At 39.5% G+C, this 20,567-nt stretch overlaps 1 protein-coding gene across 1 annotated transcript in view; it reads right to left on the bottom strand.

Annotated features, from left to right (window-relative positions):
* The window catches only part of sorcs3a (sortilin related VPS10 domain containing receptor 3a), a 236,203-nt gene that overhangs the window by 121,891 nt on the left and 93,745 nt on the right, over positions 1-20,567 (bottom strand). The window contains exon 2 of the mRNA XM_061048343.1: positions 18,912-18,979. Within this exon, the coding sequence (XP_060904326.1) occupies positions 18,912-18,979 (68 nt within the window). The remainder of the gene's footprint in view (positions 1-18,911; positions 18,980-20,567) is intronic.

Here is a 20,567-nt window from a genome sequence, read left to right as displayed (position 1 = left end):
TAGCACTAAAAACGGTTTTATAAGCTTGTTTACACAAAGTTGCCCTAATACATGTTTTTGTACTGTCCTTTAATGCACTGTGATCTTTTGTTGTGGTATTAAGTAAAGCTTACTACGAAAAAGCCAAAGTATTAGAGTAGATTGTGCTCAGAAAATGTATGGCAACAAAGTGACAATCAAATAGATTTAAAGCACTCTGATACTTAATGAAGCATAAATTTGATCAATTATTCTAGGTAAAAATAATTAGGAAAGGCCATGTAAATGTGTTGAATTGATTGTTTTTATTAATGTTACTAAGTGATTCCAAATATTTTTTATGTAGATTATCCATAAAAATAATTCAATTTTGATTCAACAATTAGTAAATTAAAATACATTTCTACCAAATATTAAGTACATATTAATAAGTTTCCTCTATATTTTCAGTAAATTTGAATTAATTTCCACCAAATACATAATTAAAAAAAAGTTTAATTTCCTCAGTTACCCCATAAATATAAATAACTTTTTCTTGAGAAATTGTGTTTGATTTACTTAATTTTTTTTGCTATATAACTCATCTTTTGGCATCATATTACTAAATGCAATATATTTAAACACATTTTTAAAATAGTATGTACTAATTTAGTTTTTTTAAATTTGGTTAAATAATTCAGTAGTTTTTATTTAAAGTTGAAGAACTTTAAATCTACTTAAAAAATGTACGTGTCACTTTGGTGCCTTAATTTTTTTAAGTAACTAATAGTCAAACTTTTTACAGTGTATGTCGTCTATATTTTCCAAGAGAATTAACATTGTTTCCTGTTGGATGTTTTTTTTTTGCCTCTGATGCTGAAGCACGTCCCCCCCTCCCCCACCCCAAACTGAGGAGCAAACTGCACTTTCCCTCCCAGCGAAAGGAAAGAAATGAGTCAGGACAGTTATGATGAATGTCACAGAGTAGCAACAAAATGTGTGATGAAAGCGCTGCACCATTTCAGCACAACAGAATCTCCATGGTTCAGGTGTTCTGCCGAGTGAAACAAGAGAGTTGTTTTGGTGGGGTAACAAAAATACACAAACAGAACTTCATTTGCCAGAATACAAATCACCTGATATTTGATTGGATGTTCTTAACTAGTTTAAGATTGGATGTGATGCTATTAAACACACATCCCAAAGTAAAAACTGCTCATGTCACTGCTCTACTAGTTCCAATAGGCAGTAGACATAAACTGCATGGTTCAGAAGATGCAAATGTGGATGTCACTCCTAAGGTAGCAAGTCTGTCTCACAGCTGGAGTCCATTGCCTGGGAAGCATTGAACTGGTTTGTGAGGCTCATGATGGCCGGACCACTTGCTCGGACACATTTTTTTTTTGAAAGATTTATTTTTGGGCTTTTTGTGCCTTTATTGGAGAGATAGGACAGTGGATAGAGATGGAAATCAGGGAGAAAGAGAATGGAGATTAACATGCAGGAAAGGAGCCACAGGTCGGATTTGAACCTGGGCCGCCCGCTTGGAGGAACATGGCCTCTGTACATGGGTACGCGTGTACTACCCACTGCGCCACCAGCGCCCCACATCATGTTAGTTTTGAACCTTTCTTTGATTCGTTTCACCTCAGTATATCAACATGCAGGAAGCATCTTGTTACATTCAAACACAGTTGTTTAAACGTTTTCAACAACAGTTATAGGCAGTGCATGTCTTTTTTTTTAACCCATAGTGGATGCCTAGACATCAAGACAAACTGCAGATCACTGCTCAGTGAGTCAGAACTGCCCACAGTGAACATTGTAACATGTGTCTGTGTCTTGTCTGTGTGCTGGCCCTGCAGCGACTGCTGACCTGTCCTGGTGTTTCCTTGCCTTTCTATCTGAGGCATGGAGAAAAAAGGCTCCAGCCTCTATATGTGAGGCTGAATAAGAGCAAGCAGGCAGAGAAAATGAAGGGATGGATGAGCTGCCGGGGGCAATTTGTCTGCTACTTGCTGCCTGTGTAGTGCTTCATTCAACCAACGGATTATTAAGTGCTCTAATCCCATACACTAATCCGACACTCGAGACAACATTCAGGCAGAAACAAGCACTGTTGTCACAGTTCACTGTTATTGGAAGAACAGTGGACTTTGAGATAATGGCTCTTTTCTGTGCAGCTTCCCTGTCCATTCATTCACAAGAGAAGGGTCAAAAAAAGGCCTGACTTATGTATAGTTTAGTGTTATTTGCACATATGTCAAAACTACTTGAGAACAAAAATACATGTTTGGATGTGTGTTTGAGGGTTATTCAGCCATCTTGATATCGTGCTATAGATTCTCTCAGCCTGAAACAGAATGTGATGGCTGCAATAATTGGAAGGAAATGCAATCAAAGTACATGCACAGGTGCAGTTTTTTGCCACTGACAACGCTAATTTAACCTTACACAACAGGAAAGTGTCACTCACTGGTTATTCTGAAAGAAAGATCAAGTATTTGTGAATTTATCAGCGACATTTGAGTCTGTTAGAATTAAAAGCATACAGGGAGTGATATACATTTGCATATTCCATTTTTTCTTGTCATAATGTTACTGCAACATCTAGCTCAATCTGTCTGATATGGGATATTTAATCCATCGTTATCAATATTGTAAATCAATAAACTGAGCTTTTTCCAGGGCAATTTGCTAAAGTACCTTGATTTATCAGATAATTGATTTTCCAAATACCTGTTCCTTCTTATTTGAATAAAAAAACAGTTAATCTATACATGTTTTTTTCTAAAAAATACTATATATTAAAAGACATAGTAAATCCCATGATCGAACATGTCCAAACAATTATCATATCAAAATATACAACATCCATCTGCAAATAAATTTGTTTTCAATGTAGTAAAATCCACTGGAATAAACTCTAACTCTAATAAAAGTTTGAAATTGCCTGAAACTTGGCAGTTAAAGCCCTGATGTGGCTTAGTTTAAAACAATTATGGCACGTTTCTTGCAGTGACATTTTGTTTGTCAATCCATGAACGAGTTGGAGGATCCATTTGGATGTCTTTAAGGATACGACCACAAGGAGGCATCAGAATCAGAAATGTTCCTTCATGTAGGGGCTGACTTTGAAAACAAGTTTGATTTTGCAAGATACTGAAGACATGAATCTATCCATCTGTTTAATATTCATAACCTTGAACTGTTTTCCAGTTACACTGAATCAAAACTTGTATGGGAGAACATCAGAGAGCATGGGAAGTGAGATCAGTATATTTATGGATGGACTGTTCGCTTTTTGAAAACACTTTTACACCTTCAGCTAACACCAGCTTCCTACCTTTTTTTTCTCTCCAAATAAAGATGTGATGCCATTATTCATTTATCTTTGTTGCTGGAATGAATGTATACGGTGCGGATGAAATGTTAAAAAACGGGCTCTTTTTTCAAATACAGAAAGACAAACTCAGAGCCTTTGATGGCCCGATCCCACATGCTAAAAAAAAAAAACAGCATGTAACGCGGTATGACTGCAAAACACATTCAATTTCCACTGCCTTTCAGCAGAAAAAAATATATATATACATATGGGAAGGGAAGATATATGAAAACTTTTATCACACTGGAAACCCATACAGAATACAAACAGTGCCATTACATGAGATCTGAACGATATAGAACAAAAAAAAAAGATAAATATGGGGATTGTGTTGCAGCGCGTCTTTAGGAGAGGCAGGAAAAACCTCCAGCAGGTTTTAATAATCACTGCTCCCATCAGCAGAGCATATCTCAGCAAGGGGAATCATAATGTACAAGCTGTCAAGGAGTTTATCTGTGGAATATACACTCACCCCGAGCCGCACTCTTGTGAAATCTTGCACACCAACTGAAGCGTACACACACAATCCTGCTCAAAGGTGGCGCACACACACACATACACACAGGCACACACATGTGCTGGCATCTTTCCATGTTTTTACCTAAGGCAACTGCTGCACAATCTCTCCTCTAATGCAGAATCCACTGAAGCATAATTGAAAATGACTTTGGAGATTCGACACATTAAGATTGGAAGATGTTGTATTTGCAGGTGTTTGTGTGGGACAGCGCTGAGTTTTGTGCGAGACACACGAGGGAGCGGAGGACGGTGAAGCATGAAAAAAATAATGGAACCTCATAAGACTGAGCACTGTATGCCAAAGTCTGTCTTTCATTCAATAGATTAAGAAATGTGTTTCTGTGCATAGCCACTCGTGTGTGTGTGTGTGTGTGTGTGTGTGTGTGTGTGTGTGTGTGTGTGTGTGTGTGTGTGTGCATTAATGTATGTGTCTATTTTGGTGTGTGTGTGTGTGGGGGGGGGGGGGGGGGAGAGAGAGAGGGAGAGAGGAAGGAAAATATAAAAACAACCCATGTGTGAAACAAACAGAAACAGGAAATGTGCCAGCAGACTGTGCTGCAATTCATGCCGCTGCTTTCGACAAAGAGAAAGTCAGAGAGGATCCTGTAAGTGTAAATCAAAAGATTTTACATAACAAACAGGCGCAGGAGAAGTGTGATAGCATGTACACAAAAGACAGGCTAGAAAAGAGAGATATAAAAATGTTATAAGAATGTGATAAAAAAAACATCATCCTCACTGTGCTGCCATCGGGCCTTACCAAAAATAACCCTTGGACGCATTATTGCGCAATGCCTGACAAATGCAGCGTTGAGGAAATACCTTAAAGGAATAAGCTGAGTGGGGCAGAAGTGCTGACATTCAAAGATCGCTTTCAGTGACAACATTCGTTGTGTATCCCTCTCACAGCCCCTGTTCTCCAGTCAACCTTGACAGCTGGTAGGCAAGTGTTTTTTGCTTCATCCCCTTCCCTGTTCTCCACATTCAAGGAAGCTTCTTTTTTTTTAAGAGTTAATCCTTTTAGAAAAAGCATCTATCTATAGAAAAAATTCCCAGAGCCATGATGACATTTTTATGAGTTCTTGAAGGACATTTTTTGGCCTTACTAAAGATAAATGTTCTTTTGACATCTATGTTGTTTTCCACTGAGGATGTCTCCTGCTGACCTCGGCCATATTGTCTAATGACTTTATCACCTCGCACACTGTGAGGTGCACCAAGTTTCCCCCTGTAGTCCATCACAGATGTTATGGTACAGTTTGTGATTTAAATCTTAGTCAGAGTTCAGGCTCTGGAGCACACACACCTACACACACTCACCCAAAAAAGCCTCCAGTGTATCTTTCATCCCTGCAAAGCTGGCGGGCAAAGAACAACCAGAAATGACTTCCATTCATTATTCATAGTGAGAGAAGGCCTGAGAAAACAGCAATTTGAAGACTCAATTATTACAAAGCTGGAGAGTGGCAGTGCACCATATTAAACATTTGGCTCCAGTTTTTTTGCTCCAACAGGTTTCTGGAGTGTTGTAAGGAATGATAACTGACATGTCAGGGTCTGGAAGACCAGGAAGTCCAAGTGCCAAAGGAAAATAAAAAGGGCCTTGGGAGGGTTTGCTCACAGACATGTGTTTAGTCTTTTCATTCCTTCATAGAAAACTGGAAATTCAAATCAATGTTAGCTCAGTTTCTGGTGGATCATTGCTAGCTTGCATTGTGCAAGAGTCCTTTTGAGGCAGTACAATCCCAAAGGAAAAAAAAAACAAAAAAAATCAACTGCAGCTTCTGCTCACCAATATGGTGGCTAAAACAATGAAAACAAAAGGTTATCAGAGGAGATGAAAATATGCACTTAATTAAAAGTTTTCTGTTTTGAATCTTCTCCTTTAACCTCAACTTGTTGATTATACAAAAAATAATTTCATTAAATGAATTAAGTATAATTAGATTTTACCTTTTAATTAACTTTTCACTTGCCATCATTTTTTAAAACATTTGTTTTAAGTTATTTATGAACAAAAACAAAACAAAACAAGTTTTAAAAGTGCGTTATAGATTTTTTGACACCTCTTTTTCCCAATCACGTGACCCCCCTGAAAACGGCTCCCCGACCCACCAGTTGAGAACCACTGATATAGACCTCATTTAAACTGCATTCTTCTGTGATAAGGTATAAAGTAGAAGTTTGGACTTGAGGCTGATGCACTGCCCCAGTTTCTAGTCTATATTTCACAGATGATTGCCTCAAACTTATCGATCGCATGGCATTTAGAGATAGCTTAATGATCTGTCTATAGACCTCCAAACAAGCAGACGTAGCTTGCATTTTAAAAACTATTATTGTAATGTGTTCTGCAGGGACCTCTCACAGTCCTCCTCTGTGGTAATGGAGGAGGGCTGCAAACAAACTTGATTCTTATCTGCCATTATTCCTGTGGATTTATGCACATCATGCGGCGTGTTTGCAGAATCCAAATTTTAATTTAATTTATAAATCATTCCCTCTTTTTTTCCAGTCACCACTGACGCTGCATGCTGAGGTGTGTTTAAACGACTCACATATGCGAGTGTTTAGCAGAGCACCAGCTGTTTCTCTGGCGGAGACTTGGTAAAGAAGGAGTGATAAAAGCCAGGGAGGAGTTTAAGAAGTCTGAGCACGCTCTGTGAGCCTTTTCGTTTGATCCCCTGCTCATTTGGCGGCGTGCATCCTGTTGCAGCCGCACAGGGTAAATACACTTTTTGTTTCCATTTTCCAAAGAGAAAGAGGGCGGTGTGTGTGGGGGGGATTGTTCTCCATGAGGGTGAGCGGGAGCTATCCTTCACGACTCTGCTTTTATCTGGTACCATTCTTCTCTCTGATAAGTAGCTCCACAGCCAATCATGTGGAACTTATATCTCAGACATGTGAAGGTAAAGTTTTACAAAGGTAAGTAAGGAGAAGGAGGAGAAACATGAATAATAAACTTTCCTCCGACCTTTTTAAACTTGCTCTGTGTTCGGCACATATTCTTGACTGTTCACACATTCGGCTCATTCTGACGGTGTCTCTCAGTGTTGGCAGCAACCTGTTCACAATATCAACACATCCTAAGCATGTGGCCTCAGCGCTGACTGTATATGTTCAGTACAAAATTGCACCTAGCCACAGCACCCATGGGCACAAGCCACATCACCAGCCACCACGGTCCAGCTCCATGCTGCGGGCAATTTGTGTCACAATGTTGTCCTTAATGTGAATATTTATGTCATTTCAGATAAGCCGTGGAGTCAAAGCTCGCAGGCTACTCGCTGCTGTCGTCAAACACGGGAACACTCATCATATATTTAGGGCATTAACTTTGCCTGAATGCTCGGGAATCCACCACAAACAGATTTATCCCTTCAGGATCAAAATATTTAAAAAAACAAAATGCTCGAGTAACAATCACAAACCAGACGCACTTCAAAGAGAGATGCCCTTGATTGGCCATGGTATCGCCTCAAGTTTTAAAACTCTTGATGAAATTTACTTAATGCTGTTATGGCAGCAGGCTAATGAGTACAAGCTTGAGGAAAAAAAAAGGAAAAAGGAAAGAGCCCAGGAGTGTGTAATTAAAAATGTCAGATTTTAAATATTTGGGAGGAAGGATCAATATAAATGACCTTTTAAATGACAGCGAGGTTGATTTATGGGTTAACTCTGAGGTAAAGCACTAATGGGGAAACAAAAAGGTCGCTGGAATTCCCATGAAATTTGTTTTAAAGCAGAATCTATATAACGATGAGGTTTGTCAGTGTGCACACAACCATGCTTGTTGATGTGTTGGCTTTTTCAAGTCAAGTCATAGTCGTTTATAGAGCCAAATACCAACAGAAGGAAACTCATACCTTTTATGCAGATGAGGTCGAGTCCGCTCTCTGAATCGTTATCATTTATGTTCACTTCCACTCAACAGCTCAACTAATAATCCTGTATAGAGCAAATGTGTGGCAGGCTTCTCTTGGTTATCTTTCGGCTTGTATTGTATGCATAAATGAAAACCACTGACCGGTACAAGCATTGTATGGTAATATGCAAAACATATAAGCATTGAAGATTGAACTGGTTCTTATTTTGTTGTTGGTCCTTATTGGATCAGCCTGCTTCTACACTGACATGATATTCATACATCTTATGAAACACCTAAGCTATATTTTGGGGATATAAAGAATGCTAAATGCAAAAAAAAAGAAAATGCCAACAGCCCCCACCAATCTAACAAAAGAAAATAGACACTTGTTGAACGTCAACACCTGCAATTGTTAGCAGCACACAATTCTTACCTGACACGGCTAATGCTGGGAGTAGAAGTTTCTAATCACTACATCTGGCTATACTGTAAAACTCAAATCAAAGACCATCCCAATTTAAGGCCCAGTCCCCTTTACTAGCCTGGTGTTGCTAAATGTTTTGTTAGCGTTAGCGGATTAAAAATAAGGACAAAAAAGCAGTAAGACACAAAAAATAAAGATGGACTACAACATGTGTCCAAGATGACATAATGATGCTAGTATGCGTAGTATGTGTACCAGCTGTGCGGCAGGTTTGCATACTGTCTTTAAAAGTCTTTATTTGTAACTTAATGTGTTAATTGATATCTTAACTTTGTGCACGGTAACATTTTTTTTTCTGGTGTAAATTTAGAATTTGATAGTCTTCATGTTTGTTTGAAATTAATCGTATTGACTGTCTTAAATAAAGGCAGGTTCATTTCATACAATGAAGTAAATAAAAGCCCCGGGCAATCAATCGAAGTTTTACGGTATTTATATTTTTGATTGATACATATTCTTCACGTTAAATTATAAAAACAAGACTCCTATCAGCTTTAAGACTTTTATTCCCTTAAAATGCCATTTTAAAGTTACTGGTGACATAATTGTTTGTCAATGTTATGTTCTACTTTTACTTTGTCTAAAAACTTTCTCTACTGCTGCAAATGACTATAATAACTTTCCTTTTAGCTCCAGTATGTCTACAAAAACTCCATAGGGTTATATCGGTCCCTTTAGCTGCTATATACTTTCTACTGCAGCAAATCATTAACACTGTCTGACTTCTGTTTGTTGCTGGGCAGCCAGAGTGAAGAGAGTGATTTTTCACTGAGTACAGCTGCCATATATGGTAGCAACGTCAATGAGAGTAATAAGACAGACTTGAAACCATTAACTTAACTTTGAAACCAAAACAGGTGGTCACAGAAGCTAAAATATTCATTCATAGGGCTGACGGGATCTGGGGAGTGATCCATTGAAATACTGCTTGGTACAGCTTTTTGCAGATGCCTAATGCAAGTGGACCTGTAATTATCCGCAGTACCATTCACTATTTTTATGATTTTAAGTGATCCAACTATAGACGCATCAGCCTTGCCATTTCCAGAGTGGTTTTTATTGAAGTGCTCATGAAAAGTTCGGACGAGCCCGGGCTGGCGAGGTCTTCGAGGGGAAATGCGGAGTCCAATTGCAAAAGGTCAGAGACATCAGGTGGGTCTCACGGAGAGAGCCAGGCCCTTATTATAGGCACTGACCTGTGAAATATCACATACCCTGTGAGCATGCTCAGCAAAATGATGCAATTTGAGAGGATGTCACTCCTCACCCCCAGGTGACCCCATCCTGGCTCAGCGAGGAGAAATGGAGTCTGCAGCCGGGGAGTGATAACGTAGAACTATCTCCACTCTCTCTCTCATACTCCCTCAGTCTCTCTAATGGACTCCTGTTTTGGGCGAGGGAATCCCCTCCAACATGATGGTCCTCTTTAAAAAGAAAGTGGGGCCACTCATGTTTGTTTGTTTGTTTGCTTTTCCCTCCCTGTTTCTTATCTTTTCATGGTGGAAAAGCATGGGGACCTGCAGCTTCTTGCATATGAAAATTATATAAAAATGTGTTACTTGACTTAAAGAGGACCTATTATACCCCTTTTCCACCTTTTAAAACGGTCCCCTGTGGTCTAAATGAAACATCTGGGCTGTGCTTTGGTCAAAATATAACATGAATCAAACAACAGAGGAGGTTTGTGACCCTGTATAAACCAGCTCTCTCAGAACGCTTCATTTTGGGTCTGTGTCTCTTTAAATGCAATGAGCCCCCCCTGAGTTTTCCTGGTAAACATCACTCCTTCCCTAGCGAGAAAAAAATATATGTTTTTGCTCTAAGACAAGAACTGAACAAAAACTTTGTTGCTGTGGAAACACCGGATGTTACGTGAAAGACCGCTACATAAGGGAGGAGATGGAATCACTCCCATGATTGCCCACCAGCCTCGACAATATCTCTTGTTATTGTTCGATTAACTGAGTCAGCCTCAGTTGGATCTTAAGACTACGACATTGAAAGTGATCCCTATATAGGAAGAAGTTGTCCTACCAGACTCTACTAGCACACTTTTTTACATTTGCCAATCACATAATAGCTGCTGCAGACGTAACAGGTCAATATCTGACCAAATTGAACTCAATTGATGGCATTCTGTGTTATCAGAAATGTCGAGGCCAATTCTTGTAAAGGTAGATGAATGCTTGGAATGATGAAAAATATTATGGCTGGTGGTGCTGCATCAATTCTGATACTTTCTTTAAATTGTGTGCATGACGAGTCAGACAATGTTGAAGGAGTGTAAGACAGTTGAGCTCATAGGACTTCATGTTACAATCCCTTCAGTGCCGACAGTAAACAACACTTTATTGAGTCTTGATGTCTTGAATGGGGGGTAGGGGTAATCGCTTCATTGGGGTCATCAGGTGGGCACCCTCCTTCCTTGATGTTTCATTGATAGGCCCACGACATCTCCAGAAGGCTCAACGGCAACACCTGGCGTCCCAGGTACACCCCCCTCTGCTTTTACCCCTCCTGTATGCTTATGGTCATCTTGCAGCCCAGTTGGGATCCTTTCTTTTCAGCCAGATCCAATTGCTGCTTCTTTCTGCAGCCTCTGACAGCAACCTGATGGCTCGTCGGAGGGGCCTGTCCACAAACTCCCATCCCTTTCAGTAGCCTGGTGGAAGATGTTGCAACAAAGCCTCTGCAGCCAATCTCCAGATCGGCTGCATCTCCTCGCCTGCCAGATCGGAATATTTCAGCCTCTTGCGTTCATATGCTTTCCCAACTGCAGTCTCCCATGGCACAGTTAGTTCCACAATATATAGGGACTTTAGTGAGGCTGACCACATAATCAAATCAGGCCTGAGATTGGTTGCGACAATTTCTGGTGGAAATACAAGCTTCTGGTCAAGATCAACTTGCATTTTCCAATCCCTGGCTGCATCCAATTGGCATGCTTCCCTTCTCACGGTTGGATTCCTTTGGACTTGTCCTGCTGGTACGAAGGCAGTAGTTCTGTATAATTGAAGCCAGAGGTTGGGGGAGAGAGTGCATTGGTGGTAGCCCTCCTCCCTTCAGCCAGTTGCCGGAGGACCTGGTTGTGCCTCCAGGTATAACGTCCTTGGGTGAGACTACATCTTGGTAGCTTCAGAAATATTCTGAATGCATCATTATATGCCACCTGCAGCTTTTTCATTTTAGCTTTACTATAATTGCACCACAAGTGGGCAGTATATAGGGGAGTAAGTAAGTAAGTAAGTAAGTAAGATACAGTAAGCTCTGAACAGCTCAGTTTTAACTTTGTCTGAGCACATTGAAAATTTACTGGCATAACGTTGCATAACAGACCGATATCTAATATACATTTTTGTAAATGTAAACGTTGCTTTGGATAAAAGCGTCTGCTAAGTGAATTGTAGAATTGTAGAATAAATAAGAGAGCAGAGGTTAAGATATTGTGAGTCAAAGACCATATATGGGTAACTCTACAAAAAAAACACTCATCCATTATGTAACCAACAGCATGTTTTTGCTAGCTCCTCCCTGCCTGGTTCTTGGTCAAAGAGATGAAAAGAATGCATGATGATATCTTTAGTTGTCATACTCTTGACTTGAAAAGGCTTAACCAGAGGCAAAGAAGATATTATTCAACCATTGCCCTAGTCTCTTAAGCACTGCTCCCCATGACTAGCAAAACTGACATTCAAATCGCCGTAGCCCCCCCTGTAACTTCTAGATAATTATTTTTTTCAGACCTGAAGCACATGTACTACTGTAATTATCTCCCCGCCAGTAATCAAACTGTTGCTAAATACTTCATAATCCCTGCCATATTCAGCAGCACTATTTTAAGTGTAGTTATCATCATAATGAACATTTCCTCATACAAAACATCATTACAGCTCTAATCAGCAGCTTAATAGAGGACAGAAATAAAGTGAAAAGAATGCTCTTTTTTTGTTATTATCAGATCAGCGTTAATTTGCTGAAGGCGAGAATAAGAGCAATTAAATCAAAAGAATTAGAGCCAACCGCCTGAACATTTGGTGTGAAACTTTACATGCCGTAATATGATAAGACAAACTGACTAAGACTACAGCGATGTTCCCCGAGGGGTACAATGAAAAGTCTGACAGTTTGTGCATGTTTGTCGGTGGTATGGCGGTGTCATCATTTAGCAGTTCAACAGGAGAGCGATGCTCATTCTCACAGATATTGATTCACCAGTTTCAGACCACAGAGAGAGAGAGAGCATAATAATCGTTGAGAGTGAGAGGTGTTCTCACTTCATGCACTGCAGGTGCAGATGAGACTTCAGCTGTTAACTCACATCAAGGGATAATTGTCAGCCGGGTTTAGTATTATTATTTATGAGTCAAAGCCTGAAAGGCACGGCTTCTTTGACATGATGTGTTGCCAAATTGCAGAAACACTAAGTCACCTAATGAGTTTTAAGCCTCAAACCCATTTAACAAATTGTAAAAAAAACTCAAGTTTAATTCAAACTCCTTTGAACAGTAAGCTGGTTAAAGGTGTGATATGTAGAATTCATACACTAAAATATCTAAATTATTTTAAAATGCACTAAATCTTTGTTATAATTTTTTTGTTGAGTACTTACATTACCTCAAATATTTCTAACAGTTATCAAAGCCAGAGGAATCCCTTATTTTATAGTTGTGTCGGCTGCCATGAAAGAGCCGCCATGACATGCACAAAACGTTTATTGTTGCCAAGGAAACACTTGATGCTGCTGAGATAAAAATGTAAATAAACTAGGCTACAACGTCTGTAAACATATTCTCTTCCTCAAGGCTGTTTCACCCACTGTCTTGACTTATACGGCCAACTCGGAGTACGTTTTCATCAGGGTGGGGTGGGGTGGGGTGGGGGGGGGCAGCGTAGAGAATCACTCCCATGATTCCCCGACAGCGTCGACGTCCTCTTTTGTTATTGGTAGATTGATTGAGAGTCCCCTGGTGGCGAACTTTACACACTGTGCGATTCAAGAAAATGAACAGATTCCTCAATATGATCTAAAAAAGCAAACCAGAGAGTTGGGTGGACGATGAATCCCTTCTATTGGGTTATTTTCAATGACTGTAACTTTTGCCAGTTAGGTCAGCGACAGATGTACAGCACACTGCTGAGGCTGAGACATTAAGTGCCTAAAACCTGCATTATCTCCAATGGCCAGCACGGGGCAGCTATCCTGGTTACAAAATCTGTACAGCAGTCTCCGTTAAGTTATTACAAGTTCAAGTCTTCTTAAATGAATCACAATCAGTTTGTGAAGACCTGAAAACAGTATTGAAACGACTAGAAGCAGACACCAATTCTAATTTTGACAGTCTATAAAAGTTCTTGTTCATCACAGCTGTTGCCCTGACTGTCCCCATGCAGTGAAAGGAGTGCTGAAGTTAGTGCCTGTCATTCACACCAGGTGTACTCACTTCAGTTTGGTCCTGTACCAATCCTTTTAAATAATTAAGCCTTCAGTTAATTGCAGCAGTATCTAACTCGAAGCGGATCACATCAAATAATTAAGGATTTTCTTTTGTGTACTTCAGTGGGACAGAAAGACTGCAGCTAATCACGATCGTTCCAGTTCAATGATTCAGTGATATACTGTGAGTATATGACTTTAATAAACTTTGTATATAGCACTGATATAACAACTACTGCATCGGCTTGTTTGGAAAAAGTACAAGTAGGCCTATAGGATATGTCAAATTTATATAATGAGAAAAGGAAAATACAGCCTGACTTTGTTGTTGGCATTAATCTCCCCATGTTTGAATACCTGCAAATGAGTACAGGGCTTGTCATAACTGATCAGTTTTCTTCCACAGAGAGGCAATGCTCCAGAGACCAGATGAGAGAGGTTGAACAACTTTGAAGACCTGTTTTGCTGAGTTGATTTACTGTCAACAATGAGCAGCTCGCCTATGTTTCATTCTCCACGACCACGCACATATCGGGGCTTTCTTTGAAAATTATGCACAGACAGACTGACTAGCTTTCATTGTTTAAGGTCAGGATGTTCATTAAAATTGACAGACTGACTGGGCGATACTTTGAGGTTGTTGCCACTGCCTTGACCTTTTGCAAAAAGGCAGCGTTAGACTTTCCATTCGAGACGTCTTCCCATAAAGCGATAAACATTCACTCCAACTGCTCATCTTCAATCCCTATCAAAGCTGTGATCTCAATTAGCTGACAACAGAAGACGAAGCACAGACTGGAGCTGACGTGAGTCAGCCAGGTTTCCTAACCCAGCCACAGATGAGCTGATTCAAGAAAATTGCTGTTTCAGTAAAGAGCTTGCCCTTTATCTTTCTATTTTTTCATATTTTCTTCCATCATATTCCTCAACTTCTAGCTTTCCTATCTCAAATTCAACCCAAGTTATTATTTACAAGTAGACTACAAGCAGATTATTTATGTCTGTTTTAAAAAAAAAAAACAATCTTGCATCTCTTCAGACAGTGACATATTGGAAAGTCAAGCTTAGATGGACAGCTGCTGCCCTCACTGTAGGTTTGTGGGTGAGTGACAGGGCTGGGAGTGCTGCCAATAATGCTGATCTTCAAGCAGAGTGATGTCCCTGTCCTCACATCATGGATAAGTTACTTCACCTGATTACATCTTCCCTGCAGAGTTAAACTGTCAGGCGCACTTAACTCAGATGACAGTTTCAGGGTTTGTGTGGGTCAAATCATCGCTTGTGAGCCAAATTAGCAATGTAGCAGAGAGTGACTCTCAGACATACCACTGATGTGCCTTTGTTCAAATCTGTAAAGAGCTTTTGCAGGTGCTCATTGGGTGTTATCTTTGTGGATGGTTCAAAATACTTCCAGTGTTATTAGATGCTGGCATTGCCCTAACCTGAACTGCTGTGGACATTGTCCATAAATGTACTCATTTATAACTTTAACACAGTCAACGCCAACTCAAACAGCACCCACTCCATTAACATACGCCTTCTATCTCTGACATCTTGCAATATTCAATTCCCTCAGAGAAACGGACATGCACATTTTGATGTTGGGGACTTAATTTGTCAAAAACATGTATTAGGCGGTAGCAATAGGCTAATTTTGGCCAGTTTAATTGAAGAGAAGTTACCATTGTACCACAAGCTAGACTTCGGGTCAAAGGCAATGTGAATCTTCTTCTATTGTTATTCCCTGCAATCAAGGAAGTCTATCTTACTGTGTATTTCTAGACGATAGAAATGCAAATTGTAAATAGGGCATAGGTGAACAGATATTTTTTACTTTTTGGAGTACTGGAAGAAGTTGAGGCCAGATCAGCTCTGAGTCAAGTCAAGTCTTTTTTGAGCAGCACATGTCAGTTTGAAAGCTTCACGTGGCCTGTATTGGGGAAAGATGTTTTTTGCTATAAACCAAGCAATGTATTCCCATGGTGCTATTTCCCAACAAGTCCATGTAAACAGCTGTATGTTGGCTGCATATAATATGTGAGCCAGTGATTTTATCTCTTTGAGTAAATAACATTTGAAAGAGCAAAATGTCTGACTTCCCTTGTACATAAAACCAACAGAAGTCCACTGGAGTTTTGCTATAGCTTCCGTTAGACTGAATGGGATGCCATTTGGATGGTCGCAGCATCCATTTAACTTTATACATCCATGATTTCAACGCTGTTTGCAGCCTCAGCTCTCTCCACCCTATGTTCTTATTTTGATTATTACTTATTAAACAAAGATCCAAAGTTCATGTTTGCTTGTTCAAGAGGGGTTTGTTCTCCAAACAGAATCTCCATTCCTTCATAGCTCCATTGATTGGGCTCCCTTAAAGAGCAGAGCCTTTGAAGGCACCATTAAAATATAAAGCGAGAAGGCATCACCTCAGATGCGTCGATCACTGAGTGTGAAGTAAGGCAATGCATTTTGAGAACTAAAACTTTGTTTCTGATAAATGCATCGTGTGCCCAAGTTTGTGCTCGAGCAAGTTTATTTCAGCTCCATTCACTTTGCATTATGATGGTTTTCACCTCTCCTTTAGGCTACATGATGTCCTCTCTCTGCCATCTGTGGTGGTTTCAACAGGGATACATCTAGGGGACTTTATGTAACTGTAGGGATCATCAAAGTGTGTCAGGACATACTGTAGGAGACCTTTTTTTACTGAAGTTTTCTTGGTTGTATAACAGGATAAACCTGAGAGAAAATGTGGCTCAAATTTGAGAGGACAGACTGTACACACGTTATATAAATGCAGCAAGTCGAGGCTTATCACGAAGCAATCACTGAATTATTTAAAGAGGTTTTGCTGGACTCTTTTATGACCCATTATTCTGTCCTCACGATTGCGTTTCTGAGCAAGGCTAGACAGATAGTGAACAAAAACTCCAATAAAACCGTTTTCTTGAACAGAGTGGCTTTAGTGATGGTCGTTTCTGTAAAACTGAAAATACAGTACAAATATTGTGTCAATATACTGCACATGTAAAGCATACACACATGAAATGAAACCGTAAATAGTTAAATGTATGAAGTACATTAATAGCTAGAGATGACAATATGAATTAATCTACTTTTTAAATCCTTATGAATTGTAAACCCATGTATTCACATGTGACATTGCTGTATAACATTCACACATTTATTCAGCAGCTAAACAACTCCGGAAAGTGTTAGTACTCTGTAGTAGGCCTACATATACATGACACAATGCTTCAATGCTAGCTATTTAGCGGTTAGCAAACAGATCTCCGTGTTTACTCACAACTGGAGGCTTAATGTTATCTTCATGAACAGAAATATCTCTTCATAAAAATGCATTCAAACAATATATGACATGTTACTTACGGACATATCAACTCCAAGGTTTAAACGTAAGGAGATAACTGAGCTGCATGCACACTGTAGTCTGCTCTTTGTGTAAATGAAACTAAACTGTGGGTGAAAATGAAACTTTCACAAGCGATACACAAAGTGTCCACCAGGACAGCGGAAAAATGCCAGTAAGGCTGGTTATACAGGAATCATAATACCCATGGTGTCTGCAGTTAAATCAACTGTGTTCTGTCTTTCAACAGATATTTTTCTTGCATATATATATATATATATATATATATATATATATATATATATATATATATATATAAAAAAAAAACATGCTCTCTTTTTTTGCCTCAGGGTCCAAATTACATAGAAGCTGTCTAAATGCCAGAAGTAGGGAGCAGTCACTTAGGCACCGCTTCTCAAACTAGTACTTCAAACTAAGTAGCTAGACTTCATAAGTGCAAATGTTTTGGGCTTTAAAAGACTGTCAGCACAAGAATCTTAAAACTTATTTCTCATAGGCAAATAGAGCTGCTGAGATTAAAACCCATATTTTTTCAGTATACCGTAGTGCATCATTGTAGAGGGAGGTATCGAAAGCATATGGGATTTGGATTAATTAAAAGTGACTCTCTTTCTACTCTCCTTCAAAAAACGATAAATTCTGTTAGTATTTCAAGTGTCGTCAGCAACCTTACTTAATGTTAAACACAAACATTTTGTGGCAATGTTGTATTTACTTAAAGGAAAAGATGTCGTGAAATAAGCAACAGAATAAATAACTGGTATTTATTTATGTGAAGTTCATTTGAGAAGGGTATATCACAAAGTATTTTACAAATAGTAATTTCATCCCTTAGTAATTTAATGTCTTCTTCAGTGTGTCGATTGCTCATCTTGGTAGCACTGAAGGGTTCTTTGTTTGTTTTTTTACCATTAAAAATAGATATGTTTTAGTATATATTCCTACTAAGTAGTGTGATTTGCAGCAGGTTGAAGTTTTCCTATCACATGCTATGAGTTGTTATAGGGAGTGAGGATTGACATACTTTAACCAGAGATGTCATGGCAGTGAATCAATTCAATATTATTGAAACATACTGCACAACTCGTGGTCCTACATGCCACATAATGCAGTGTGCAATCTAAGTCAGGGATCTACTGTGAAAAGATTCAGTAATTTTGAGCTTTTGGTCCTTGGTTCCAAGCCCAAGCAGACAAAGACAGGCTAGTCATTTTGAAATAACAACAGTCATTTTTTTCTAAGCTGAAATGACAACTTTAGCTCGCAGTTTTTTCTTAGCTGCAACACGATCCACTTAGATTTGAAAAATGGGGTTACATGCAGTTTCAACTCATCGGGGATGTGTTACCCATCCCACTGCTATTGTATTTTTACTCTTTACAAGCAATCCTGTTGTTTCAGGAGTGAGTGTGCATATGTATCTGTGTTTATTCTATTCCCAGAACTGGTGAGGAAGGAGAGTACACGAGACAATGTGCCAGAAACAAGAGTATATGACAAACAGCAAACTCCACCCTGAGTGCCCGGCCTGACCGTGCGTGACACCAGAACAAAGTGTTCACAGCAGCAGAGGAGCTGTGAGGAAGGGATACAGAGTGACTGCAGTGACTGCAGGAGGTAGAAAGAGACTGGACTCAACAGAAAAAGTTAATGCATTAGCATTAGAAAGATCAGCAGGCCTTTGTATTTTTATTAAGGCTCACACTGGAAATAAAACACACAACCTTACTGATCAATTAGCTGAAGCATCAAATTAATTCCAAGATCATCATTCAAGGCTACTTCCACCCTTTGTCTCTTCCTGCAGCCCTACAGGATTCAGAGACACCTATTTGCAAATATGTTGGAAATGAAAAGCTCCTGTGTACTCACCTCCAAAGAGTGCTCTCAGTGACGCTGCCAATATGGAAGTCATACAGCTTGGTTAGAATCAGGATCACCTATGAACAGACGAGAGATTGAACCGTTAAAATCTTTGAATGAAAACATCCAAGTGAGCAATGATTTCTCCGGAGGCAAACACCAAGAATATCACATAGAAGTTGAATTGCTCCTCATGATCCAAGTCTAATACCACATCAAGAATCAAAGCTTCTTGTCCACAAGGGATGGTATGGTGGAATATGAGATCGACAGATGTTTCAGTACAGCTGTATTGGACTATACATGCAAAAGTGTAGCTGAGCCAGGAGCTCTTGATACCAGTTGACCTACTTTGCAACTTTCTCTCTCCTGAAATGCTCCTATAGCCACGACAAACACACATTAAGCCCACAGCAGTAAACAAAGATAATATTTCAGAAAGATTTTGGATGGCTGGAGCGTATACAATGGACTGTATATGAGAAATCAACATGGTCTCTGGGCAACAACTTTTTAAACCTTGAGTTTAGCTTTAAATAAACAAACTTATAAATAAATAAATAAACTTAAAAACAACTTTCTTTCTCAATATCTCTTGAAAAGAAAACACACACACACACACTACTCTTGCTAAGTATCAGCAATGTATTAGAAAAATCACATCGTTTGGGTCCCTCTGTCTGGACCTTTGTCAAGTGTGTGTTTTCTCATTATCTCTAAAATTAAATACATCACTCTGAAGGCCCATGACAAAATACACAAAGGTACTCCTGAATACCTGTTGGTTAGTTGTTAAAAGGTTATGTTAGTAATTGCTGAGCCGGATGGGAGGTATGTTTTAAATAATAAACACTCTGTAACCAGCAAAGCCTATCTTTCAACCAAGTTTTTTTCTATTGGTTTGAGTGTTGCTGCCGTCTTTTCCTCTGTGGGAAAGCCTGCTCCTACAGTCTCAGTGTTCACAGCTTTGGTCTCTGCTCTTTTGGAGAGATAATCAGCAGACGGGGGGCACTTTGATAAGCACTGTCAAGTTCTCCGAGCAAATCACAAGACAAGACACAAGAGGGTCCAAGTCGGCCGTGACAGAATCAGTGGTCAGCAGGGATTCTCCCTACCAAAGTGGAGGATCACTATAACTCAGAGAAGGGAGGTGAAACTGTTAACTAGGGGAGAAAAAACACTCCTTAATACACTTTACTATCAAAATGTGTTTCTTGGGTAAAGTTATTATATTCATCTCCACAAGCCTCTGTTAGAACAAATAGCCCAAACTCGGAATACTTTCGACTGTTTCGCTCCACTAGACAAGGCTGTCCGTTAAGCCCTCTTCTATTTGCCATGGTTATGGAACCTTTATCAGCTGCTCTAAAGTCTCACCCCGATCTCTGTGGTATAATAAGAAATGGGGTGGAGCTGAAAGTCGCCCTTTACGCGGATGACCTTTTATTGTTCTTGTCCGACTTAACCCATTCAAAATATCTAAATCAGGCTTTGTCTATCTGGGAGTATACGTGGCTGACACATTGGTTAACCTTCGTAAGTTGAATTTTGTCGCCCTGCTTAAACAAATCAAGCAAGATTTTGAAAGATGGTCCTTACTTAATCTTTCTGTTACTGCTAGAATTAGATGAATGTTCTTCCACGCTTCTTGTATTTGTTACAGTG

The sequence above is a fragment of the Labrus mixtus genome, chromosome 2 (genome assembly GCF_963584025.1).
Source record: "Labrus mixtus chromosome 2, fLabMix1.1, whole genome shotgun sequence".
NCBI lineage: Eukaryota > Metazoa > Chordata > Actinopteri > Labriformes > Labridae > Labrus > Labrus mixtus.
This window is presented reverse-complemented; position numbering and strand designations above follow the sequence as displayed.